Source organism: Zootoca vivipara, chromosome 12 (assembly GCF_965207765.1).
Source record: "Zootoca vivipara chromosome 12, rZooViv2.hap1.1, whole genome shotgun sequence".
Classification (NCBI taxonomy): domain Eukaryota; kingdom Metazoa; phylum Chordata; class Lepidosauria; order Squamata; family Lacertidae; genus Zootoca; species Zootoca vivipara.
This window is the reverse complement of record NC_142595.1, coordinates 27,262,791-27,290,073: the sequence shown is the minus strand read 5'-3', so window position 1 is coordinate 27,290,073 and position 27,283 is coordinate 27,262,791. Positions and strand designations below refer to the sequence as shown.

General features: G+C 42.2%; 1 protein-coding gene and 1 long non-coding RNA gene across 2 annotated transcripts in view; both read right to left on the bottom strand.

The window, feature by feature from the left end:
- Positions 1 to 27,283, bottom strand: part of LOC132593103 (uncharacterized) — a 54,662-nt gene that overhangs the window by 16,792 nt on the left and 10,587 nt on the right. The window contains exons 6-9 of the mRNA XM_088655809.1: positions 25,550 to 25,753; positions 25,101 to 25,253; positions 16,150 to 16,314; positions 14,649 to 14,810 (exon numbers count right to left, since the gene is read on the bottom strand). Of these exons, the coding sequence (XP_088511935.1) occupies positions 14,649 to 14,810; positions 16,150 to 16,314; positions 25,101 to 25,253; positions 25,550 to 25,753 (684 nt within the window). The remainder of the gene's footprint in view (positions 1 to 14,648; positions 14,811 to 16,149; positions 16,315 to 25,100; positions 25,254 to 25,549; positions 25,754 to 27,283) is intronic.
- Positions 3,870 to 7,773, bottom strand: LOC148683842 (uncharacterized). Its single transcript, XR_015946556.1, has 3 exons — positions 7,635 to 7,773; positions 4,587 to 4,733; positions 3,870 to 3,921 (listed from the first exon to the last, which is right to left on the bottom strand). It is a non-coding gene; the product is annotated as an uncharacterized LOC148683842 (long non-coding RNA).

Below are 27,283 nucleotides of genomic sequence, written 5' to 3'. Positions count from 1 at the left end.
CGGGCTGAGGCATCGGAGGACATGATGGAGCCTGCTGTTTCATTGTTTTAACTATCTTTTTTGAAACTGTTTTGTGGGTCTATGGACCGCAATAAAAAAATTTGAATTTGGCTAGCGTAAAAAGAGAAAGAGGTTGCAGAAATAGAGAGGTGACCAGAAGGAAAATGAGTGAGAACATCCAGTGGTGTCAATTGAAGTTGAGCTTTGCAGAACTATGTATATAACAGACTGTATGATGATCTGCTTAGTCCATTAGTGCCCTGCACTGACCAGAAAAGTCCAGGACTCACTTCATTTGAAGACGGCTGAATGTGCATTTTGACTGCAGCGAACCAACTTTAAACAGGAATTATATCCCATGTTGTGACTGAAGTTTTTGTAGGAATTTTCTTTTTGATTTGTTGCATGGCAGCCTTGCAGGTGTGTACTTCATTGCTTTGTATTCATAAAATGGACTTAACTTTCCCCCTTTTGTGGTCTGGATATCTGTTCCTGCTTACCATGGTATATCACACCCTGACAAACTCTCACACTGATCCACATCCCTGTATTATCACCTTCAATTATCTTGTTGATTTTGCACACCAAACAAAGCATAGCTGATGTGTATATGATGATGTCTGTCAGGCAAGAGATGGGAGAAATGTGTCTCTGTTAATTCTCATTGACCCCTCAGTGACTTTCAATACCATCAACCATGGTATCCTTCAAAAGTGGCTGTCCGAGTTAGGAGTGGATGACACTGTCAGTCTGCATTTTTTAGTACAGTACAGAAAGTATTGATCTGATGAATTTCCATTAAGTTCTATCCAAGGAGAGGGCCTGAGAAGGTAGAATTTCCAAAGGCAGTGACAACAGTTGAATGGGGTGGCAGGACTGTCCCCTTCAGGGCTGAGGGCATTGGCTGGGCATGAGAGCTTTGCTTGGTTGATGCTGGCTTTAACTAGGGTATCTCTGAATACTGAATCATACTCAGTTTATCTACTACAGATATTTCTTTGACATGAATGAGTGAAAGCTAAAGACCACTTGGGAAGCTTTTGGATGTTTGGGTGAAGTGTGTGATAGAACACACAAACTCTCACATACAACTAGCCACATGTACATATTTTCATTCATCCTATGAAGACTATGCAATCTCATTATCTCCCGCACTCATCATATTTCATAGTGATCACTCACCATACACATTTTTTAAAGCTGCCCGGCAAACTAAAAGAAATGTTTTATTTTTGTAGCACAAAGATACAGTTTGACAAAGATTAATAATCTCCCACTGCCACATCTTATTTATTTTTAGGCCACCTCACAGGGTGAAGAACTCCCAATAGGTTTTTATATATTGGTAACAGCGTCATCATTCTTCTAAGTTATTGGCAGACGTTTATATATGTAGCTGCCGTCTGGTTGAATTCCTGTAAATCGAAAACAGAGTAGTCAAAATATCATTAATGTTGAACAGTTCCAAGGAAACCTTTAGCCCAAATGATTAAAAAATGGAAAGGTTTCTTCCAGCTAGCAAGTTCTGGGAAGTACAATAGATTTACTTCATAACTATTAATTACAACAAACCTGTGGACACTTTGACCCAGAATTCTCTCCCCATGGTAAAATCAGTGACTCATAGCATTGCCTTTAACATTTCCAAACCTTGCTTTGGAGTCATATTGCAAGCACCATACATAACGTTTTAAGCACCAGTGGCAATTGGGCTTTTCCCAGATCTATCCCAGTTTGATCAACTGACATCCACTGAATGCTCAGTGCTCACTGTACAATGTCAACTCATTTCTACAAATATTAGTCATGCTCAGAGTAGACCCAATTCAATTTGAAATTTCGACTTTTTTACCTCAAAACCAGTTTCTCTTCTATCCTTGTTAAATAAATCATTAACTTGATAATATTGTAGCCATCCGGCGAATTTATCCTTAATCTGGTCATAATTTTTTAATTTAAAATCATCTTTCGTTTTTACAACAATATCTTCATACGTAATTCCTTTCCTTTCCATATTCACTTTTTGTATAGCTAGGACGTTTAAGGGGGCAACCCACCATGGTGTTTTCCTTTCTAGTAGAGCTTTATTATGGTTCCATACTTCCAAGCACCTGTGGAAATTGGGCTTTTCCCAGATCCATCCCAGTTTGATCAACTGACATTTACTGAATGCTCAGTACTCACTGTACAATGTCAACTCCTTTCTACAAATGTTAGTCATGCTCAGAGTAGACCCACTGAAATTAATGGCCATGGCTAATTTCAGTGGGTATACTCAAAGTACATGTTAGTGGAATATGACCCACTGCACTTCTAGATGCCTTTATGCATAAAATCTTGAACAATGAAGAGAGTTTTGGCAGTATTAGCAAAAGCCATAGCCCACAAACAATCATGTCACCACAAGGCCTAAATTGTTGTTTTCTATTCCTCTCTGCCTTATTCTTAGTAGTAAACATAATTTGTAGCACACACCTCTGCCTCAGTCCTTCTGCGTTTTACTCTGCCAGATATCTGAATATATGCCCGGTGTCTAGAAGGCATGGGTCATGAAGACATCGGGGGGGGGGGGAGTGCTGGAAACATTCCTGCGTTTTGCCTTTACACATAAAATCTTGAACAAGGAAGAGAGTTTTGGCACTGTTAGCAAAAGCCATAGCCCACATACAATCATGTCACCACAAGGCCTAAATTACATGCCATGATGACAAGTCCGCAATAAAGCAAAGGAATAGGGGTGACATTTGAAGTATCAACATCCCTTTTCTCCGAAAAAATCTTCAGTACAGTGAGTGAATCCATTAGGAAAAGAAGATTCATAGTGATCTTCCTGCATGTCACTTTGGTTCTGTAGATTGTACTGCTGATCCTACTGCTCACCAACTCTCTTCCTAACCAATCTGTCAGAGCAGGGGAAACAGAGCGGCAAACATGTTACAAGCGGCCGCTCGGTACTTCATGGAAAGCATGGCCTCCATGGGGATGTCTCTGAATAAGTTTCATCCAACTCATAACTGCGGACATGCCTTAGACCTGGTGTTTACCTCTACAGATGTTGGTGATCTGACACTAAGTAAAAGTGAAACAAAAAAACTGCCATGGTCTGATCTCTTCCTGGTGCAACTTGACTTCTCCATGACCCTTCCCTTCTGCAGGGAGGTGGGACCAATTCAGATGGTCCACCCCTGCCACTTAATGGAGTCAATGGCTTCCAGAGACTGGTAGGTGATGTTTTATCCCACCAGGGCAGTCTCGAGCAGATCGCCCCGCGCCACCGGGACTATACCTAGAACCGCCCCTGTATCCCACGTTGATGGCCTTTTAGCTGATTCCCTCAGGGCCATCTGAAGCAGGTCGTGCGCCCTGGCACCGTGGGATGGAGATCGCTCTGGCGCCCCCGTCCTGGTGGACGGCGCCCTGTCACCCCGCGCCACCGAGACTACCCCTAGAGCCAGGCCTGGCAGAGTTAACCAGGGCTATTGACTGTCTGGCTCTGAAGCGCCCTCTCCGATTGCATGGAGCCCGGACAGCCCTGTGGTTTTCCCCAGAGCTGAGATTCTGGGGAATGAAATTTTGATGTTTTGCATGCAAAGCAAGTGTGCACAATGTGGGGCCTTCCAGGTGTTTCACATCAGTCTGCCCCCAACAGGTCTGGCCACTGGTCAGTGGTGATGGGAACTGCAGTTTAAAATGTCTTGAAGTGCCTTGACTAATTATTCATCCAGCCAACCACTCCTGTTATTCCAGGTCCCTGCATCATGCTCACCGATATCAGGACAGTAGCTCCATTTATGGTCCTTGTCATAGTCCTTTGTTGTCGAACACCAGAAGTCCTGTCTCCGTGCATTTTTCTGGGTGCAGGTGCAGGTATGTACACAAAGGGGAAGACACAGGGTCGTCCATTAGCATTACCTCCATTCTCTAGGCCCAAACAGAGTGAAATTATATGCATTGAAACATACTACTAATTATCACAAAATACAAAAAACAAAACAAAACAAGTCTCATATATATAAACCTTGCCAGGAATCTCCTTTGCATGATACTATAAAGAAACATGATACTATAAAGAAAGATTAAGTGAATGAATCCAGTTATACTAGATATAAAACAAGACATGGGGCTACCTGGCATTTATGCCAATGTAATACATCAGTAATGTTAGAAAAGATGACATGTGACTTCTATGGTCTATGCAACCTTTATCAATTATTAGGAGGAAATATTTGCACAAAAGTGCCTCTTAGGTACATAGTTTTAACCATATTTTCAAATTAACAAACTGGTGATGTTTTTCATTTCTTCAGAAATCTTGTTGCATGAAGCAACTTGAAAGGAGATTTGTAATAGTTCGGGCATAAGGAAGATCAATACAAGCTCAATAGTCCCAAAGCTCATTAAGAGCACAGAAAGAGTTCTGCTGCATCAGACCAAAGGCCCATCTAATCCATCATTTGGTTTCCACAATGTCCAATCAGACATCTAGCTTTAAAGTTCACAAGGAGGATCTGTTTACTTTATTTCAGTAAAATGGCTATGCATATGTGTGACATAGGAAACCAGAAATAGAAGAGAATACAGGTCACCTCTAAGAGCACATGATCTCCAGTCCACAATTTCTCTCGAGATAGGGTTAACATCTGTGGCACACCACCGATAATCATGGTCTCTCGCGATGCAAGTGGAATGTAATTCACCCTTGTACTTAAATGGGTAGACACAGGGATAACCAACTGAAATGGAAACAGGAGACAAAGGTGTAAGAATAAGAACTGCAATGCATTAACTAGAAACTGTTAGTTATCATCCATGCATGTACGACTGCTGTCTCAATTTCCACTCACTCAACATTCAGTTTTCTAGTTGAATTGAAGCTGGTTTAAGAAAATCAAACACCAAACAGCAGAAACTACAGCATCAGTATGGATCGTGGCTAATACCATGTGAATGTGGCTTCAAAAACTAGCAGCGAACGAGCAGTGGATACAGAGCAAGCCACTGCTTCTCAAGCTGTCTCCTGTGGTGGGCTGGCATTCCCCCCTCCCCAGTGTGCCACAGACTGCTACCATATGTAGTCACTGAAGCATCCCACCCAACCTGGGCTGTGGTAGGTTCCGGTTTCCGCCGGCAGGAATGGCGGACCTGTTTTCCATCCCTCTGACCTTCGTAAGGAATTTGGCGGTTGCTAGGGGAGTAAATGGCAACCCCCTACCCTCTCCGGGGGTTACGGAGAGGGGCCGCTGGCCCGCGATGCCCCCAGACCCACTCCGACTGTTTATGGAGTGGGGGGAGCTTGGGCTGAAAAGCACTTACGAGGGCCAGGACTCTCGGACGCTAATCTGCATGGCGGGGATTTCCATGGTTAAAGAAGATAATTAGGCTTAAATCTATGGACATACTTCAGAAGGAGGGGAAGAAGCGCTGTTTATTGCTGAGAAATTTATGCTGCTGAGGGAGAGGAGTCAAAGGCTGTATATCATCTGGAAGAAGGATTGATGGGGACGGAGCGATAAGGGAATGGAGTTTTTTTTTTTTTTCTTCATATGAGTTACTTCGTACCTTCCCAGACGCGATGTCCTGGCTTGTTTGGAGTGAAAGAGAAGCAAAAGACTGTGTGAGTTGAACTTTATAAACTGTTGTTACTGAGCATATTTTTTAAAGATGTGGAGTTGCCGATGAGAAAAGCCCCCCCCCCCTAGTCGGACGGAAGGAGTCCTGGACGCGTTCGGAGGATTTATGAGCTGTGACGCACTTTGAATTGGAGCAGCGACCTGAAGCTAAGTTCAGCTATAGGGCAAGGAGATCCATTAATTTACCAAGAGTTTATGGTTTGATGTTTGGGTCTTCTGCCTGGAAAAGCTGTAAATTTTATAAAGATCGTTAATCTTCATGGCTATGAGAGAAAACGAAAGTGATTTGAGCTTTTTAAGATGGCGCTGCTTCGACGCAACAGGGAGCTACAGACTAAGAAGATTTATGGGGAGGCTGGACTGATTAACCCACACAGGAGAAAGAACATTTGTGAAACCTTGTTTGATATTTATCTCAGCAGCTGGGAAACAATCGGTTGAAAGTGGAAAACATCTATGTGACTGTAAGGGGAAGATCTGGATTATTATGAACTTGGAGGACGATTTGAACTTTAGAAAAAAGACGGCAGTGGACGGTTGCGAGGAATCCCCAATTTCTTGAAGCATGGGAACCCAAATAAAAAATTCTTTAGACGATTTGGCATAACATTCGGTTTGATTGATATATATATGTGTATAATTTGAAATAATGAATGTGATATAATTGGTTTTAATTGGAAAATTAATAAAAATATATTTTAAAAAAAAACAACCTGGGCTGTGGTAGAGGCACTTGGGACCAGCAGCCATGCTTTCTCAGTCCATGTCTGAGTGCTTATTTTATTTATTTATTTTACCCACCAGTTTCCAAGGAAAACCCAATCTTTACCACTGAATCAGATCGAATGGCAATTTGAGTTTTCCATGGATTGCCATTTACTCCAATTCAGTGGTAAAGAGTGGGTTTTCAGGGATGCCAGGTCCAAAAACAAGCAGTCAGGTGTTGACATGGACAGCCCGGACCTGTGCCTAGAAATGTGGAGCAAGGTAAGTATGAGTGAGCCTGGTGCTGGTGGTGGTGGTGGTGGTTGTTATATTGATACCTCACCCATCTGGCTGGGTTTCCCCAGCCACTCTGGGTGGGTCACAGCACATACTAAAACATCAAACATTAAAAACTTCAGATGTCTTCTAAAAGCAGCAGAAAACCATGACCCATTTTTGAAAGGGAAGGATGTGGCAGTTTTTAAGGGGAAGGGATTTCAGTCTACCCCCTACATGCCAGGGGTTTAGTTTAAGGGAGATAGAACCTCTGTGAAGGCTGGAATCCTGTGCACACCTACGTGGGAGTAAGACCCAGGGTTGTTTTTTTTCAGCTGGAACTCTCCAGAACTCAGTTCTACCACCTCTCAGGTAGGTGCCATTGCTATTATAACAGAACAAGGGAGCTGTTCATGTTGAGTTCCAGCACCTCTTTTTCTAGAAAAAAAATAGCACTGGTAAACCCATTAATTATGGTGCTGGAGGAGACTCTTGAGAGTCCCATGGACTGCAAGAAGATCAAACCTATCCATTCTTAAGGAAATCAGCCCTGAGTGCTCCCTGGGAGGACAGATCGTGAAGCTGAGGCTCCAATACTTTGGCCACCTCATGAGAAGAGAAGAATCCTTGGGAAAGACCCTGATGTTGGGAAAGATTGAGGGCACTAGGAGAAGGGGACGACAGAGGCCTAGATGGTTGGACAGTGTTCTCGAAGCTACGAACATGAGTTTGACCAAACTGCGGGAGGCAGTGCAAGACAGGAGTGCCTGGCGTGCTATGGTCCATGGGGTCACGAAGAGTCGGACACGACTAAACGACTAAACAACAACAAAACCCATTAACTCAGTGGGACTTACTGTGGACAGACTGTAAGTCATCTTTTCCCCACTAAGACAGGACCCTAGCTAAACAGACGTTTATGCAAGTGAAGGCTAACTGTAAGAGATCCTTTGAAAGCAGATATCAATGATTCACTAGCCTTGTTAAGATGAAACAGAAGAAAATTCATGGAATATTTCTTACCCACAGCTTCAGGCAACAATAAGAAGAGACTACAGGTGAGCAAGAGGAATGCCATGATGGAGTCCATCTCTTCTCTAAGGAACTCTGAGCGGCACGAGGTGGGTCCTCTTTTTACAAGCTCCACTTAGTCCTTCCTTCCTCCAACTACAGATGTCTGATGTTGGCACAACTACAATAAATGGCATATTTCCCAAAAGCAGCTCAGTGTACCTCATCATATTTTGTTTCCTCTTTGTATACAATGCTAAAAACAAAGGGAAGTGGGTCTTATCTTGCAATGAGTAAAAATAGAAGTTTCCTTAGAAAATGATTACATCTGACTTGAAATCGAGAATTATACCCTCAAAGCTCCAGGGATGATATACCATAGCTGTCAACTTTTCTCTTTTTTAAAGGGAAATACCCTTATTCTGAATAGGATTCCTCGCAAGAAAAAGGAAAAGTTGACAGCTATGCATATATCAACAGACAGATTCCAACTATACCTTTACTACCACCATGATCTGGGGAGTGGGATGTGTGTGTTATAAATCTGTAATATGCAAATTATACATATTTTGACATTATTTACACAGAACCTTATCCCTCAAAAAAAGTCCACAAAGGAAACACATACAACAAAAGGAGGTGGTTGCTTCCTGATGTGGTCGAAATGCTGGCGGAAAAATACAGATTTGGAAAGTTACTCTTTTTAGCATATATCCCTGCAAACTGAAAATTAGCACAGGTATCTCTTCCATTTATCCCCCCCCCTTTTCCCCTTGATTTTCCCAGTAGTTATTCTCCCATCCTTGGTTAATTCCCTTCCCTCCTCCTGAGGGGCTTTCGACTCACCGGGCATCAGCCCCTCGAGTGCTCCCAGTCTTTCAAGCTTGCCACTACTTCTTGACATAGCTGCCAAGTTTTCCCTTTTCTCGCGAGAAAGCCTATTCAGCATAATGGAAAATCCCTTTAAAAAGGGGATAACTTGGCAGCTATGCTTCTTGAATTGCCGTGGGCTTTTATGCAGTGGCATTTCCTTCTCCCGGCTGCGACTGCAGCTTTGGTGCTTGAAAATTTTATTGGGCAACTGATCGCTTTTGGGCATAGTGGGGAGTTCCATCTCCAAGCGAATTGCTTTTTCTTCTGTTCTGCTTATAGGGCTGGTGGGGAATTTCCAGGGCCGGTACCCCACCTCCACCCAAACCCGCATTTAACATGATCGCCATTTTGTACCCTCTTTCCAGTAGGGGAGGTTTTCACCCAGCTAATTTTTGCGGGAGCGCCATCATGTTTTGGCGGGAGCACCATTTTGGTTGTGGGGTGCCTTTTCAATTCCGTTTGTATTTTTGTAATACCCCTTGTTTAAAAAAGATAGTTTTGGGATGCCTATCTAGAGAAATCCCAGTCCTCATTCACAATCAGCACCCCAGGGCCTGGGGGTTTAGGGCCTCAGTTTGCACAGCATGTGGGGGGGGATCATATTCCAAGCCAAGCTCCTCACATGCTTTTAGTTCTTTGCAGGTCCGGGCTGCTCCTTCGAGGGAGGCACTCAGCATTCAGTCGTCTGAGGAGGATCTCCCTGTGCCTAGAGCCCCTTCTTCTGGTGGCAATTGGCATAAGAGTTGTCGCCTCCTCTTCCACTGGTACACCTTCTCAGACCTCTGATGATGCTAGGGTTATTTCTGCAGCTTACCCCAAGAGATGTTTTCACCTGTGGATTAATCAATCGTTGGTGCGTAAGGCCATTACGTTGAATGATTTTCTCAATTTTGAAAGTCTTACGTGTGTTTTTTGGATAACAATTTTATGACAGAGTTTGGATAACCCCACTGTAATAAGGATGCAGAAAGTATTCTTGAATGGGCTTTAAAGTCTTGTGGGTCCAATATATTGCGTTTTAATCCTAGAAACTGACCTAAGGGGAGGTTATCACAGAGATGTTTGGGGTGGTTAGGTCTGTAATGTAACAAGGAGTTTCTATCTGTGCTTTTCTTATAGGGTTGCACTTTAATTCTTAATTTCTAGATGAAAGAAAGGTAAACAATGTGGACTCAATGTACCCATAGCTGCCAAGTCTCCCATATTCCCCAGGAAACCCCCGTTTTTCCAGCTGCACCCCAGCCAGAAAAACGGATTTTTTTTGTTTTTTCCCGGTTTATTCTGGCGTGGCAGCCATTTTGGAACTGGGCGGAGCGTGCTCAGAAGTGACTTGTGATGCTGCTTTGCCCAGTTCCAAAATGGCTGCAGCGCGACTTCTGGTGCGGCAGCCATTTTGGAACAGGGCAGAGCAGCATCAAAAGTCGCTTCTGAGCATGCTCCGCCCAGTTTCAAAATGGCGGCAGCGCTACTTCCGGCCTTCTACTTCCGGTCCAGTCCCTTATTTCTCAGGCCGGAACTTGGCAGGTATGGATGTACCTTCAAAGGTCAAGTGTGGACACACACTATTGATCCAATGGCTGAACGGTTCAAAAAGAGCCTCCGAAAAAATAAATATAAACTCATATATATACTGGCCATAAAACACAATGTATTAACTGAATGGGTTATTGTGAGCAATATGTTCTTTCCGCCTATCCAGGTGTTCACCCTTGGCTGACCTATCCTGGTGCCCTGGGTCAGCACTCCCTGCAAGGGTGCAGGGAGCTAGTCAAACCAGAGCCTATGCAACCACTCACCTACTGTAATCAATAATGTTGTGGCCTAAATACTGCCAAAAAGCAAACCAAAATTTGAGTCAAGTGTGAATTTCTTTAGGGGGGAGGTCTCTGTGTCTGAACACGCAAATTCCACCCAGGACTCTCTATCTGGCCCTCAAGGTGTTCCTCGGGTCATACACCCTGCACAGACGTGAACGCTCCTTGAGGGTTTTGGCCTGGGATGAATCTACATTGATCTGTAAAAATGTTATTAAATATAACGTTATATCATTCTCAATGCAGTTTTCTAGGAAGCTGATTTAGTGAAGATTGGGAGATGATTCCGATTATAAGAGACGGTGAACTGAGCTTATCATACTGAGTTGGCACAACCTCTAACTTCTTCTTTCAAGTCTTTAGATAGCAATCAAAATAGCATTTTCTGCCATTTAAGGCCAATGGCTTGGCCTGGTGCAATGATGTTCTGTATCTGCCGAAGCATGTGTCATTTCTCTTGATAATTTAACAGCAACAGAGCAGTCTAAATTGTTCCATGTTTGTGTTGTGTAAAATTAGTTATTCAAATCTTACAGCACTTACATAATAAACAGCTTCTCCAAGTGTCCCTGTTTCCAAGGACAGTCCAAAATTTACAAAAAACAACCTGGTTTCTGGTTTAATCCCAGAATGTACCTATTTTCCTTGGGACAACCCTATTTTCATCAAAAAAAAATGTTGAAGGGTATGGTAGGACATTCCTATTTTAATTGGAGAAATGTTGGGAGGGTAGAGTTATCCGACCCCCAGGCCAAGAAAATAAGTAACTATACAACCTTTAGAAGAAACAAAATTAAAAAATTCTTCCAGCAGCACCTTAAAGACCAACTAAGTTTTTATTTTGGTATGAGCTAAGCTAAGCTCATACCAAAATAAAAACTTAGTTGGTCTTTAAGGTGCTGCTGGAAGGATTTTTTTATTTTGTTTCGACTACGTCAGACCAACACGGCTACCTACCTGTAACTAGAACCTTTAGAAGATATCTGAAGTTTCTTAATGTTTACTGTTTGATTATGTTTTTATACATGTTGGAAGCCACCAAGAGTGGCTGAGGGAAACCCAGTCAGATGGGCAGGGTATAAATAATTTGTTGTTGTTGTTGTTGTTGTTGTTGTTGTTGTTGTGACAATCAGACAATTGATTGTTGTTTCATATACATTGGTACCTCTAGTTACGAACTTTATTCGTTCCAAAGGTCCGTTCTTAAACTGAAACTCTTCTTAACTAGAGGCGTTCTTTCACTAATGGGGCCTCTTGCTGCTGCTGCACTGCCAGCACAAAGTTCTCAACTCGAGGTAACTCTTCCAGGTTAGCAGAGTTTGTAACCTGAGGTGTTTGTAACTTGAGGTACCACTGTAATTGCAAACTGGTTGGAGAGGGATCCACAATGATTTATCATTGCAGTGGGACTATGTATATGCTTATTTTAAAAGTCAACAAACTGCTATTAACCACAGCAGCAAAGTACACTTTGGTAGTGCTTTTCCTCATCACTATTTTTTCCCATATAGTTTAATGATGCACAATCTTGGCTTCTCCTGGTATCTCAGTATTTAGTACCATGGGCTGATCTTTCCAAAAGTAACATTGGACATCTTTATAAACAATTCTTTAGAAACAGTTTATATTTGTCTCTAGCTTTAGTCTCCATCGCAAAAAACAGTCATAACTGGCTACACTCTTGCAAAATAAAGTATAGTAATTCAATGTATCATATAAATTTCAACATAAATGAGTCATAAAATACAATGAAACAAGCAGAAGACCCAGTGGATCAGTTCATACTGCAATCAGTTCATGGATCAGGTCTAGACATTGGTATGTGTCTGTTCCACCTACATCAGTTCTTAAAGTCCCAGCAATAACAAGTACCGGTAGTTCCAGTTCCACAGAATCCTATTCCAAAGACAAGGATTTCTGGAATATAAACATTGTTTCACCGTCCTGGGCTTCATCAGTAGTCCAGGTTCTGGGTGATGCGAATAATGCATTGTTGTGATGTCACACTCTTTTTTACAAAAAGAATAATAACAATACCATAAACAACTGTACATACCAAAAGTGATGTAACAAGATAGTAGTTCTGTGTCATAGTATTAACTGCGATAAACATCAACTGTTACAATGTGAGGTTATATGGACAAAGACAGTATTGATTTCAATTACTGTACAGGTGTTGGCAATCCGCAGATACAAAATTTCTTTCTCAAAGTGACCCTTGTAGCCCAGCAGAAAGTTAAAACCCAAATTAAACCATGCTTAGGTGTTATGTATGTAAATTTAATACAAACTCATGGACAACCGTAACCAATTTTCAGATCCAAAGTAATAGCAGTCGATAGAAACATAAATTGTTGTTGTTGTTGTTGTTGTTGTTGTTGAGACTCCTCCACCCCACAGAAGTAAACAAACTTAGTCCATACTTAGGTATTCTACATATCAATACTGGTGCCTACTCATAAAAAGCAACTGTAATCAATTTCAATATTCAGACCTGAGGAGTGTAACGTAGTCAGTAAAAAAATAAACCTAGTTTCTTTCGGCAAGAGGATATTTTTAGCTCGTTCGACAGGACCCAAATACATCCAAATTACAAAAAAGGTCAGGTCCTCATCTGAATGAGATGCTTCAATAAAATGTTGTACTAGAGGAGCATCTATTACATTGTTCCTAATCCTAGAACGGTGCTCTGATATTCTTACTTTTATGGGTCTGAGAGTATGACCTACATACAACAAACCACAGGGACATCTAATCACGTAAATAATAATTATTATTTATTTATTTATTTATACCCCGCCCATCTGGCTGGGTTTCCCCAGCCACTCTGGGTGGCTTCCAACAGAAATATTAAAATACACTAATTTCTTAAAGATTAAAAGCTTCCCTATAACAAGTGGAGTAGCACATGTGGCAAATGCCTGTAAAACGAACTTAAAACCTTCTTTATTGGTAAACTCTTTTACCTGTAGAGCATATTTACAGAAGGTACAATGCCCACATCTTAAAAAAAAAACCATGTGGAGGACTGAACAACGTACGTTATATTCTAGGGAAGTGTAAATACGCGAAGATCTTGTATTAACATGTGAAACAGATGTAAGAAGGATCAACCTCTCTCTTTTGTGTGTTTATTGGATGGCAGTTGTTATGACTAAGTTTGGATAACATCACTGTAATAAGGATGCAGAAAGTATTTTTCAATGGGCTTGAAAGTCTTGTGGGTCCGATAAATTGCGTTTTAATCCTAGAAACTAACCTAAGGGGAGGTTCTCACGGAGATGGTTGGATCTGTAATGCAACAAGGAGTTTCTATCTGTGCTTTTCTTATAGGGTCGCACTTTAATTCTTAATTCATCCACAAAGATTTCTAGATGAAAGAAAGGTAAACAATGTGGACTCGATGTACCTTCAAAGGCCAAGTGTGGACACACACTATTGATCCAATGGTTGAATGGTTCAAAAAGAGCCTCCGAAAAAATAAATCTAAACTCATGTATATACTGGCCATAAAACACAATGTATTAACTGAATCGGTTATTATGAGTAATATGTTCTTTCCGCCTATCCAGGTGTTCACCCTTGGCTGACCTATCCTGGTTCCCTGGGTCAGCGCTACCTGCAAGGGTGCAGGGAGCTAGTCAAACCAGAGACTATGCAAACACTCATTGTTGTGGCCTAAATACTGCCAAAAGCCAACCAAAATTTGAGTGAAGTGTGAATTTATTTAGGGGGGAGGTCTCTGGGTCTGAACACGCAAATTCCACCCAGGTCTCTCTATCTGGCCCTCAAGATGTTCCTTATGTCATACACCCTGCCCAGGCTTGAACGCTCCTTGAGGGTTTTGGCCTGGGCGGGATCTACATTGATCTGTAAAAATGTTAATAAATATAACATTATATCATCCTCAATGCAATTTTCTACTGTTGAAGGCTCACTACTCTACGGTGCCATCTGGTGTCACATTTTATTAACACATTTTTAACTTTATAAACAACGATTGTAGATCTGTCACAGGCTGGGATGTGTCATTGAACTCTGATAATATCTCTTACTTGCCAGAGTGGAGGAAAGAAAGGGGTGCTTGAATATTTGTAGAACCTAGCCTACTCTATAAAAGTAAAAAATTACAATAATTGCTGTTTGTGCTTTTGCCTCTGGCCCTGCCTATCAAGGGCATGTGGCCCCCGAAGTTTACCCAGAAGGGAATGTGGCCCTTGGATTACAAACCGTTCCCCATCTCTGTGTTGTTCTTCCCATCCATATACATCCCAAGAAAAAGTGAATAAATCACTAAAACGGTTTGGCTAAGCTTTTCTCCCCTCTATTTCCCTCCTACCTGAAGGATCACAGTATGCCCGTTTTGGGTCTTCATCATAGTTGCTGGTCAGAGAGCACCAGAGTTTGCCAGTAGATTCCCCATCAGTTGTGCAAGATGTATAAAGTTTTCCTTCGTAGATGGAAGGAAATACACATGACCCTGTAGGTCTTGTACTCAGTCCTGGATGGAAATGGTGAAGGGAGGGGTCAGAAAAGATGGGAGTCCTGTAAGGCAAGAGAGCTTCCAAGACCATGCCCTCAATAAAGATTCTCATTCAGAAGAATCAAATGCTCTGCTGTTTCATACCTTATAATTCAATGGGGGTCAGAACAAAGACCAACATCTATCAATAAATGTGCAAGTTATTTGCAGTAGATCAGCAGGTGTCTCTCATTTCAATCACTTAATACCAGTTTCAATTTAAAAATTACAAATGCTCTCCCATTGCTGGACTGAGGTCTTAGACACACTGTATTTCTCACCTGTAAAATAGGGATGCTGATTGCTGGTCAGTTTTAGAGTTTTGTGTTAGAACCATTGGTCTCTTACGAATCTGGTCTAGATGCATACCTCTGTGCAGCTCATCCTGCTGTATGATGTGCAGAGTGCAAGCCAAGCCATCTGCGGACTCATTTTGTATTTTCCCACCTCTAGCAACTACTGCCTGCACTACATTTTTGCACTTGGTTGTGGTAGGTGCACACTGAGCTTCTAATAAAAGTCTGAAATTTTCCCAGGCTATTGTAATGTTTAAATCGGTTGTCAGTGTTGGGCTTCAAGTTTCAAAACAAAGAAAATCAGAAGACTTGGTAATAGCTCTTTCCCAACAAGTATACCATACTGAGATGAAGCACCAGTGAAAGATTGGAAACACATGCAAGTCTTAAAACACTGCCTAATGGCCTTAAATTGGATCTTTACACTCCCCCCAGAAGCTACTAACTGGACTTCCATAGGCTGGGGCATGACCAAAAGTACCCCATCAACTTACTATTACAATTCTGTAGGGCAACAGGGAGAAAAGGGTTGCTTCAGGAATCCTGCTCCAGTACCTTTACGGCTTCATAGGTAAATACAAATTGTTAAACCTGGCCCGGTACCCAATTCTCAAGCAGTGCAATGCCTATAGATACTATTGCATATGAGCAGCATGAGAAATGTTACTTAATCTGACACAAAGAGCTGGAGCAGTTATATACTGAGATGGACCATTGATTCACTCAGTTCTGAATCACCTCTTATTGAGAAGTTGTGCTTCCCCATGGTCTTTTCAATTCCTGCTATCTAAAAATTCACAGACTGAATTTGGCACTTTAGGCATTTAACCTATCTCCTTCATCATCAAGCTAGGCTCTTCTCCAACTTTCTACCCAGCCCCTTTTCTATACAATGTAAATTTACATCCCAATTTCTGTTTACAGCTTCTCATCAGACCACATGGTTACTCTCTTTGGTCTACCAACAACTGGCTTAGGCCACCCAATCACCATCTTAATAAAAACCTGTAAGAATTTCCTACTGGTTTCAGAACAATAGCTCCACTTCTGGTCCTTATCATGGTTCACTGTGGTGGCACACCAGAACTTCCCATGTGGATTATCTTCATTGGTGCAAGTATAGAACGTCCGGCTCTTGTAAGCAAAGGGGAAGACACAAGGCTGGCCATTGGAATTCCCTCCATATTCTGTAGATGTGGAGAGCACAAAGGGTCAGAAGGGCTGACCTTAAGTCATCAAACTCCAACTTTAAAGAAGATAATGAAAAGCTGATGGTGTAAATCCTTTTGACAGCTGATTGATTGCAGCCTATTAGTATATGTCAGTCCAGGAGCACCTCTTGATTGACACCAATAGTCCAAATTATGGAGGAACCAAGCCTCCTCCATGGAGGCTCATCCATGGCAGGGACACACTCCTAGATCACACCCACTCTGCCTTTCTCATACATTCCCTTTAAGTAGCTGTTTTTTTTCTTTGATAGAATTGCAGCTACATCAGAATTACTCTGAATTACTCTGTGGTCCTGTTTCCACATTCACAAAATATTAGCTACAATCTATATTGATCCTGTAGTTTAATGCATGTTTTTTCTCAGACCAACTTTATTCTGATTAGAAAACTGCATGCAGAGTCAATGTTAATGTCAATATACCCTAACAGCCATCACACAGGAACAGGTGGGGTTGCTGGGACAGGGGAACTGCAGAATCACAGAATTGTAGAATTGGAAGGGACTCAAAAGCTCATCAAGTTCAACCCCCTGGAATGCAGAAATCACAGCTAAAGATGATGTGTGTCAGGTCCAGGCACCCCCATCCTCTCTCTGATGTGAAAGACTCTGCCGCAATTGTGGCTCAAAATGCCACGGGAAAGAATTACCTCACTGTGTTTCAAGCCTTGAATGGGAACATAGCTTATGCAAGCCAGGTCTATATAAAATCTGCTGAAAGTGGAGATCACCAATACTGTATAGTAATCCAGCTTGAACGAACCAGAAATTATACATGGACCATTCCTTACCTTTACTTGCTGTGTGTGAATGTAGGAGAACCCAACTGTACAAGAGGCAGGTTATAATGGAAGCCATTAGCTCTTTAAGACAACTTGACAGGCATAGGAATGCCGAGTAGCCTCATTTACCCTCTTTATAAGCCCCTCTTGGCCACTCCTTCCTCCCACAACTACAAACACCTGGTTTTTGCACATTGGACAGGGACTGAGCAAACAATATATGCATACCTAACTCCCCGAATGATATTCATGTACGCTTCAGACTATCAGTTCAGTGGGCATTAAGCTACATGATGAGGCAACACACACACTGCTTCACCACCCTGTCCACAACATGCAAAGATGCAAGAGGATTTGAGCAATTTTGTGGGGGTGGAGATTCAACAGTTGGGCAAAGTTAGCATCGATCTGGCTGATGGTGAACACAGTTTATATGTAAGGTTGGCGGTTCGGAGCCATGCAACGAGGTGAGCTCTCGTTCCTTTGTCCCAGCTCCTGCCAACCTAGCAGTCTGAAAGCATACCAGCGAGAGTAGATAAATAGGTACTGCTGCATGTGCCAGAAGCTGTCTGCGGAAAAATGCCAGCTCCCTCAGCCTGAAAGCAGAGACGAACACTGCACCCCAACGTCAAATACAACTGGACTTAACTGTACAGGAGTTCTTTACTTTTACCTTTTTACCTAACCAGACTTGGGTATATGAAGAGTCCAAGGATAGTCCGGTACAGTGCAAATGTCTGGCAGTTTCTAGGCAAACTGCAATTAGATGAAACATTAACAGTTCTTTAGAAAACAATTTTTTAAAAGTCCTTCCATTTTTTTAAATATTAAAATTAGATCTTGATTAACAATATTATCACAACATACAGATAAAAAATAACAACTGACACACATGCTTTCCAAACAAACCAACAAAGCAAAACAAATCCTTAATAACAGAATATTCTGACAAACAAACAAAAACATTTAAATCTATCCAATTTAAACCAATACACTTCCACTCAGCATTCACTCCTATCCAAAATTTTAGACTTCCCCTTGCCATCTCTTCGGGTTATTTATTTTAAATCCTTTCACTGCTATATCCCCTCAATACTTAGTCAGATCTACTTTGCTTTTTTATTAGAACCCCGAGATTTACTAACCAGAGCCACTTACAAGAAACCATAGTTAGAATGAAAGAATTCTGAGCCCAGGAATGAAAGAACAGGGTGCCCCTGAGCATACCCCAGGCCTAGGAACTTGTTTTTGATACTGGAACTAACATGAGGTCACCAAAAAAAGTCTACTCCTGGATAGCTCCTCCACCCACTTGAGCAGCCTCATTTAGATGTGAGGAAGTAACTTGGTTATTGCTATTGTCCAATAACTGGGAGTCAGAAAACTTTGTTGACCTACAACACATCACCCTGAGGTATCCCTAGATCTCTATCCACTTTCTGCTCACTCCTGATGAAACCCAGTACTTGATTTGGAACTCTGCTCTTGCAGGTGAATTTGCAGGCTATACACTTCTATATGCCTTCCAAATTATGGGATTCTGCAGGAGGTTGGTAAGGAAGACCTCTCTTTCAGTGGGGCATGGAGATTTGGCTGGGTTGCCCCCACAAAGTTACCCATAAAATAGTTTCATCCTGCTGGATAGCAGAGATGTCTGAAGTTGGCAGCAGCCTACTTTAAAGTGAAACTAATGTGAGATTCAGGGGTATGATCGTCATTACAGAGTTTTAAGTTCTCCACAGCAATTCACTAGAGTTTCCAGGAGGGAGTTTTTTGGTTTTTTTATTATTTAAAAAGGATTTCCAAACCTCAGCATTTTTTATTTATTTATTTACCAGTGCAAATGACTTACGAGAAATGAGAGCAGACAAACAGAGCCTTTGTCCCACTGTTGGGACAAAAGAGAAGTTGCACTCACGGTCTCAGTTTGACCACTTGATCAGGTCAATGCCGTGGTCAAAGGTAGGAAGCAAAATGCTTGGTAAGGGGGCAGTGAGCAAGAAAAATCCAATCAGATTCAACAGGTCTGCCTGCCCAGAGCATGTGTTTGCTGCATTTAGGTGATAATTGGATGTTCGCTATTCTCAGGTGGGTGTTCATCACCTTCATAACTCCAGGATCATGACATATGAATCCTACTAGCACAGTCAGTCAGGACCTAATCAGGACTCAGCCACAGGATTTGTCTTTTGGTGCCAGGAATCTACCTTGGAATGTGCAAAGAAATGACACAGATATCCTTGAGCATGAAAAGGGATGTGAACAGCCACCCATATAAACACATATGGGCCTGAGCTTGAGAATCAGCACTGCCGCCAATTTCCATCCTTGGTAACATGGTTGTAGTAGTAGAGTCCTTTAAGTTCCTGGGCTCTATAATTTCTCAAAAGTTAAATTGGTCAAGCAACATCAATAGTATTATTTAAAAGGTCCACCAGAGGTTGTATTTTCTGTGTCAACTAAAGAATTTTAAATTACCCCAGAAAGATTTTTTCCCTTGTGCCATTAAATTGTTAAATTTGTAGATGTGTAGCTGAAGGGGTGGTCAATTATGGGTGGGCTTCTTTGCTTATCTGTATTGTGAGTGGAACAGTGTGTGTATGTCTACATTGCAATGTAGACGAAACAAATTCCAAGTATGTTGGAAAATGTACTTGGCCAATAAATTATTATTATTATTATTATTATTATTATTATTATTATTATTTTCTTTTCTCCCAAATTAATCACCAAGCCCACAAGGGGATACACAGATTCCATGTTTGCTGCTTCTGCATATCAGTCATTTATTTATTTATTCATTCATTCATTCATTCATTCATACATACAACCTTCGCTCATTTCCTATGCAAGCTGTACTTTGCATGTACTTTGCACAGAACCACTGTTACTGTATGCTGTGGAAGTCTGAGAACAGTGTAGCAAAAGAGTTAGCTAAAGAGTTTCAGTACTGTTCAATACTTGATAGATTACCTGAAAATCATGACAGACTTGAGTTCTGTGGAAGGAAGGTAGAATTAGGGATTGGGGTGGTGGGGTCAATTCACTTTGTTTTTTAAAAGTGATTCTACCTAGTTCACATATTCTGAAATAATGCATAAACTGAAACACAACCATTCTTAAAAATGGGCACTTCTCTGAATTCTGCAAAAGCAGTTCTTCAGCAAAGCAATGTTTCCAAAAAACGCATCTACTAAGTTAAATGTGCATAAACATGCATATATTAGTGAAAATAGCACAAACAAATGCATTTTATTAAGGAGAATATCAAAACTGGGGGGGGGAGCTTAGCGAAAAATGTGTATGTTATGCAAAAGTGCGGACAAAAATGTGCATTAGGAGAAATTTGCACAAAAATGCTGGTCCCCCCCCCTTATTGCAAACTGCTGTGCATATGTGAAGAACTGAGCTTAAGACTGGAAAAATGAGACATTGAAATTGACGTTTTCACCAACCACTAAGTGGGATGTAGATAAATGGTCATTTTTAATTTTTTAAAAAAATTGTTCATCTATACACACAGCAAAAAAGCATACATGTCAGACACTAAGAAATAAGAGTTTGATCTATACATAAGCTTGGGTACCAGGCTCAGTTTTCAGGTGCTTGTAGCCACTTTGTGCTGCCCCCCCCCCTTTCAAACAAAGTTTCCAGTTCAGTTCCAACTTCCAAACTGGGGTTCTAACATTTAGTGGAGAATGCAGTTATTGATCACACTACCTTGCATACTCTGGGAACAGGGAAAACAATCTCTTTTCCCCTCTTTAATTGCATCCCCATTAAGGGATTCAACGTGTAAAGGTTCCAATCCCCCAAACATTTGCTGGAGAATGAGAAACAGTAAGCAGAACCAGCTTTCTGCAAACAGAGGAACAGACATTGTGAGCAAGCACACTGGAGCTGGAGAGGGTAGACTGGGAGTCTGCAGGGGTCTTGTGGGAACTAATGTGGGGACTAGATGAGGAGTAGCCTGTTGTTGTTGATGATGATGATGATGATGTTGATGATGATAATAACTCCCATTTTCCCTGACCATCAACCACACTGGCTCTAGCTCAGGCATCCCCAAACTTCGGCCCTCCAGATGTTTTGGACTACAATTCCCATCATCCCTGACCACTGGTCCTGTTAGCTAGGGATCATGGGAGTTGTAGGCCAAAACATCCGGAGGGCCACAGTTTGGGGATGCCTGCTCTAGCTGATGAGAATTGTAGACCAACAAAATCCGGATTACACCATGTTGGCTACCCATAGAAAAATACTGACAGGAATGAAGCTCCCAGTGAGAGTTTATCCACTCTCTGCATTGCTGCAGAAAGGTCAGGTTTTTTGTATTCATTTGATACAGGACAGATGTAATAAAACACCCATGGTATAATTTCCATTTTTGTCTGGTTAAAAAAGTCACAATAAAATAAATTAACCAAAGATTTTGTGTACATTCTAACACCATCTTAGTCATCTCTATATATTTGTTATTTTTGTATAATGAAAGTTTTCTGAGATGTGGAGCAAAATTCTTCAAGGCCTTCTATATTCCCTCCCAACCTTACAGATGCTATTTGTTATCTACTTGATCTTTTTGTTTAACAAATGTATCTTGCTTTTAAAACAAAACAGTAAAAGGAAAATCTTTTCAGCACTTTAAAAGCAAATTAATTGAGAATAACTGATATTGTAAAATGGAAATAAAGTGTTTATTAACCTTTTGAAGAAGAAAAAAGAGTTTATCCACTTCAATCATAGCTTCTCTGTCTTGGTGGCTCACACTTTACAAAGCTACTCTATTGTGAACTTGCAAGGATAGACTTTATTAAGTATTCAGGTGAAATAAGCCACTTAGCATTCCAGGAGGACGCAATTACAACGACCCGGGTCAATCATCCACCCACAATCATCTGAAAGTTGCACATTTCTTGTGTACATCTGTAACATCACTCACAAGTCATCTTGTCATCAAAATGTAAACTATGCAATGGTACACAGAGGTCAATTATATAGGTGCCCAGAACAGAATGACCTCATCAGTTCTTGATAAAAGTAAATTCATTTCATGCTAGCTGGATTACACAGTAGCCTACACGCCTCCTTTTTTGTATAGCAAAACTGAAATATTTCAGATTTGATCCCAAACGAACACTTTCCCTACAGTTTATTCCAATTAGCAGAGGCTAGAGAATAACAGCTATGGGGGAGGAGATGCTGTAGGTAGTACTCCCTTCTTTTTTTCTCCCTTGTCTATTCACACCACTGCAGCTTCTAACATTTCAACCAGGCCTACCCTATTTACACTCTTCTGCCCAACCATAATAATCTGTAGGTGTTTGATGATAACCGTGAAATCATGGCCGTACAGAAATGCACAATTATATTACTGCTTGATTTTAATTACTAATTTTAATTACTATTCTTTTATATGACTTAGTGCTACCATGTGTATAATCCAAAAGACTACAGCTGTCAGACAAGGCAAAAATAGATTTTGTTTTTCAGCAACTGAGCACAGAGCTGCTCATCATGTGAGTAAAGGACAAGGGAGGAGTTTGTGTATCAGCTAGGAAATCTAGGATGAAAGTGATGACAGTGTTAGATATGCTGGTGGTGCTTCTGAACTGCTGTTCATTGGTGATGAGGGTAAAACATCTTCAGAGGCTGGGTCCCTAGCAGAATCCTAGGCCAGGGATGAAGAGCAGCTGCAGTCTGTAAGAGACTTTATCCATAGTTGTGGCATAGGTGGAAACAGGATAGGCCCAGATGAAAACTAGCCACTTTCCACTAGTCAAATAGTATAGTGGGAATCACAGATCCAAGATATTGGTTGATTGGTTTTGGTAATCTGGTGGGAAAAGATACATGCTAGTTAGTTACCAACAACACCTAAAGTCAGAGCCAATAGGCATGTAGCAAGTCCAATAAAGCTAGAAGGCAAAGGGTTCATGCGCTGATTTCTTGAATACTCCAAAGGGCAGAATCTCAGGCATTAGGAGCCCTGGGGCATGTTGTTTCCAGAGTACCCAATGTGTGCATTAAGGATTCAGGCAACATAGGAAACTGCATTTCACAGAATTATTGGTGTCTGAGGTGTTGCTACTTTAGCCTTGAAGGGGCCAAGGAGAAAAGGTCTCACAGAAAGGTTTCCAGTACAGTCACTGGGTAACCAGAAAAAGAAGAGGGTGTGAGTCAGGGTATCTTGGTTTTTTTGGGTTTTTTAATATTTTATTTATGGTTTTCAGGTTTATACATTTTGATAATTTTACCGTTATTTTAACATTTCAAAACTTGACTTCCTTCCCCCTGTTTCTGTAGTTCCTTAAATTATTTTTAATATTTTCTGCATATCCAAATTAAGTTAATTTGTTCATTTATTCACCTACTTTAAGTCAGAGTATCTTGATGCTATGGGCTGGCTGGATGCAGAGGAGTGGTGCGAGGCACCAGCTGGGGAACCCTCAAGGGAAGAAGGCTTGGAGCCACGGGAGTGGTGGTGGGATGACAATGAGTGGTCTGAAAAAGAAGAAGGAGCAGACTGGGAGGAGGAGATGTTGGAAGCTGAAGAGGTAACAGGGTTTATTGAGCAGGAAGAGTCTGTAGCAGACAGCAGGCCAGAAACAGAAGCTAGAGAGGAGCAGGGCCAAGAGGCAGAGATCAGGCAGGCTGCTTAAGAAGCCAAAGGGTCTCCCCTTCCTGCTGTGACCAGCTCTCCTTCCCCCTAGTCTCCCAGGACCAAAGAAAGGGCAAAGGAGACACACACACATCAAGAAAGTCTTAAGCTGCTTGGGAAGGATCAGGGGTGGGGGAGGCTTAGACAACTGTGGGAAGACAGGGACCATCAGTTCTCACAACTGCCTCATTGGGCCAAGATCTACCAGGAAGAGCTGATGTGCTCACTAGACCTGGCCTCCTGAGCTGTTTCTTGGAATAAAGAGTTAAGTTCACCAATGCTGTGTACGTTTATTACTGACCTACTCCTGGCACTTGAGGAGAGAGGCATTCTGACTCTTTTGTGTGCTTATTTATGTGATTGGAAGCATGGCCAGGTCCAAATTTCAAAATTAGGAAAATAAACCAAGTTGTTTTCTATATGTGGCTTGGGGCGGGGGGAATCACCTTGACTTGCTAAGCCTAATTCTAAGTGAAGGCAAGGGAAGTTTGCTCATCACCAGCTTCCCCCCAAATTAACTCTTGATCGTTCATTGTCTACTGAAGTGCTGAGCAGTATTATACGGTTAAAAGATCACCCCTGACTTGTATCATGAAAAGGCATATGTCATCTCTCATGGGCCAAAAGCAAGGGTGGGGAACCTTAGAACACTCTATTTAGCCCTCATGACTCCCTCCAGGCCTCTCACTCTTTGTGAGACACACCCCTTACCAGCCCTGCGTTGCACCTTCCTTGGATGTTTTTGCCAGGCTCCAGTGTATCATCAGATTCTGATAATGTTTCTTGGTTGAAGGAGGATAGAGAAGGGTGTGTGGGTGTGTAGGAGCCAGCCTACTGTACAGAGGTAAAATTTGCATATATTGCTGCACCCACAGCTTCTCCTGGCCCCGCCCACCACTGTCATGTGGTCTATGGAACGTTGCCCAGAAGGGAATGTGTCCCTCAAGCTGAAAAATATTCCCCCACCCCCGATTGAGAGACAAATAAAAATGACATGGAAACATGAAACACGTTTACCTTGCTAATAGTTGCCGGTCTCACTTGTCTTTATGGCTGATAATCATCTTGTTTTTTCAAATCTGTGGAACATAAGGTAAAGTTTTGTTGGGGGGATTTAAGCTGTAAAAGGAAACCAGGACTTCGGGGGGACCTTAATGTAGATACAAAACTGTACAGAATGGAAAAATGGAGAAATGAATAAAAGAAAGCTTTCTAATCTGTGACACTTCCACTGCTGTGCTTGCTACCTATGCCCACTATAAAGCACTTCTTGAAGCACCAAGAAGAATTCATTCCTACCTGAAGGTTCGCAGTATTTCCACTGGCGACCTTCATCATAGTTGCTTGTGAGAGAGCACCAATACCTCCAGTTCATTGTCCCAACTGATGTACAGCTTGTGTAAGTCTTGCCTTTGTAGGTGAAAGGAAAGACACAGCTCCTCGATTCTGCACCTTGTCCCATGAGGGTTGGGAGTGGAATGTAAGAGAAAACCATGAGATGAGCACCTCTAGCAAAGGAATGAGGCTAGGAGGCTATCTTAATAATACTTCTGATTATTTGGGAGTTATTTGCTCCCAAATAACTGCGCATTCAATTACAGCCTACAGCATATTACTTCAACACATTGCAATGAAGACATGGAGCAAAATCTGCTTGGTAGCATGGGCTTCCAAGTAAACATGAGATCAGGCTGCCTGTCTGAAACCAACTTTCTCCTACACCCCCACCTGGGCAGTTTTCTGCTAACCTGGTAATAAAACTTCCCCACTTCTCAAATTCGTGTCAGCACAGAAGCTCCATAGCTTCTGCTCGTCGTAGTTTGGAGTAGTGGAACACCAGTATCCCCCATTCTTCTCGCCGTCGTCATCCTCATTGGTGCAGGCATCATATGTCTGGTTGTTGAAGGTGAAAGGGAACCAGCAAGGCTGGCCATTGGAGCTCCCTCCATACTCTGCAGACAGAGGGAACACAAAAATAATATGCCGTAGAGTTTCGTCGTGTTGTCAAAGAGAACTGTATGGAGGATATGGGCAATGGCTCTGCATTCAAGGACTAGATAAAGTCAGACACTTAATGAATTAGGCCAAGGCCCACCTCCTCCAACATCTTGTTTTCACAGCGGCCTGCAAGGTGCCTATGGGAAGCCCATACAAGAAATGAGTGCAACTTCCAATTCACAGCAGCTACTAGACGCAGGCATAATGACTCTGACAGTGGAGGTGGAACACAGCCATAGTAGCTGGTAGCCTCTGGGAACCTTATTCTCCATGAATTTGTCTAACCCCCTTTTTAAAGCCAGCCATGTTGGTGGTCATTGCTACATCTTGTGGGATTGCAGTTATATCCAATTAAAACTCAGTTAAAATCCTGTGATCTGCAGAGCCACCATCCAGGAAGGCTGCTTTAGGAAGACACCGTACAAGGAGCAGAAATGCCCATGTGGCTCTGGGCAACTGAAAACAACGGAACATGTCTTTTTTCATTGCCAATACTATACAGATATAAAAGCTAGGTTCATCTTGCCCAGGCATAGGCAAACTTGGCCGCCAGATGTTTTGGGACTACAACTCCCATCATCCCTAACTAACAGGACCAGTGGTCAGGAATGATGGGAATTGTAGTCCCAAAACATCTGGAGGAGCGTGTTTGCCTATGCCTGATCTTGCCTATACTACATAAATTCCAAGGTTGTACAGAACAACCTTATACCCCCCTGCTACATTAAGATGAAAACCCAGATGTTACATACTTGGTTGCTAGATTCTGCGCTGCAATAATGAATATTCATCAATGGGTGGTTTGCACCACAAACTAGGCCCAAAATGAGCACTCACACCTACACTGTGGGCAGCCTTTGCCGGATTGTGCATGGAGCCTTCGGCTCTTGGGGACCTACCGGCTGATTAGGCTGGCCTGCCTCTCAGTACTATTCTTTGGAAGTTCCTGCCAAATCTCAGTCATTTAGCACTGCTGGAGGTGGGGCCAATCGCATAAATAGGAGGCGGAGCCAGCAACAGCCAGGCAGTCAGCTTAGGAGCTTCACCCACACACACAACCCTCCCTTTGTTTAATGTTCTTTTTGCAGGTTAACCTTTTTCTTCCTGTTTAGCGGGCACTGCTAGGGTCTTTTGACTGGTTGCTGTTGAAGAGCCAGCCGGGAAGAAATTTTTCCTGTCTTCCCCGTAGCAAATCATCACAACTTTGACTGTTTAAGACCATGGGTGGAATCCTTTAGTCTCCCCCCCCCCCCCGCGGCGGTGATTCCAGGGTCCCCCCTTAAAGGGGTTGTAAATGGGTGTCACTGGCCATACGCTGAAAGGTTGTCAGTGAACTACCCTGCGTGCGGGGATACGGGGTGGGCAGCCTGCATACACATGCATCTTGCAGTGCACCTCCCATATCCCGTTCACCCTGAGGAGCCCCAGTTCCCCCGGCTGGGGGCCTACCTGGGAGGGATACATGCCCAATGCCTAAGCCAAGG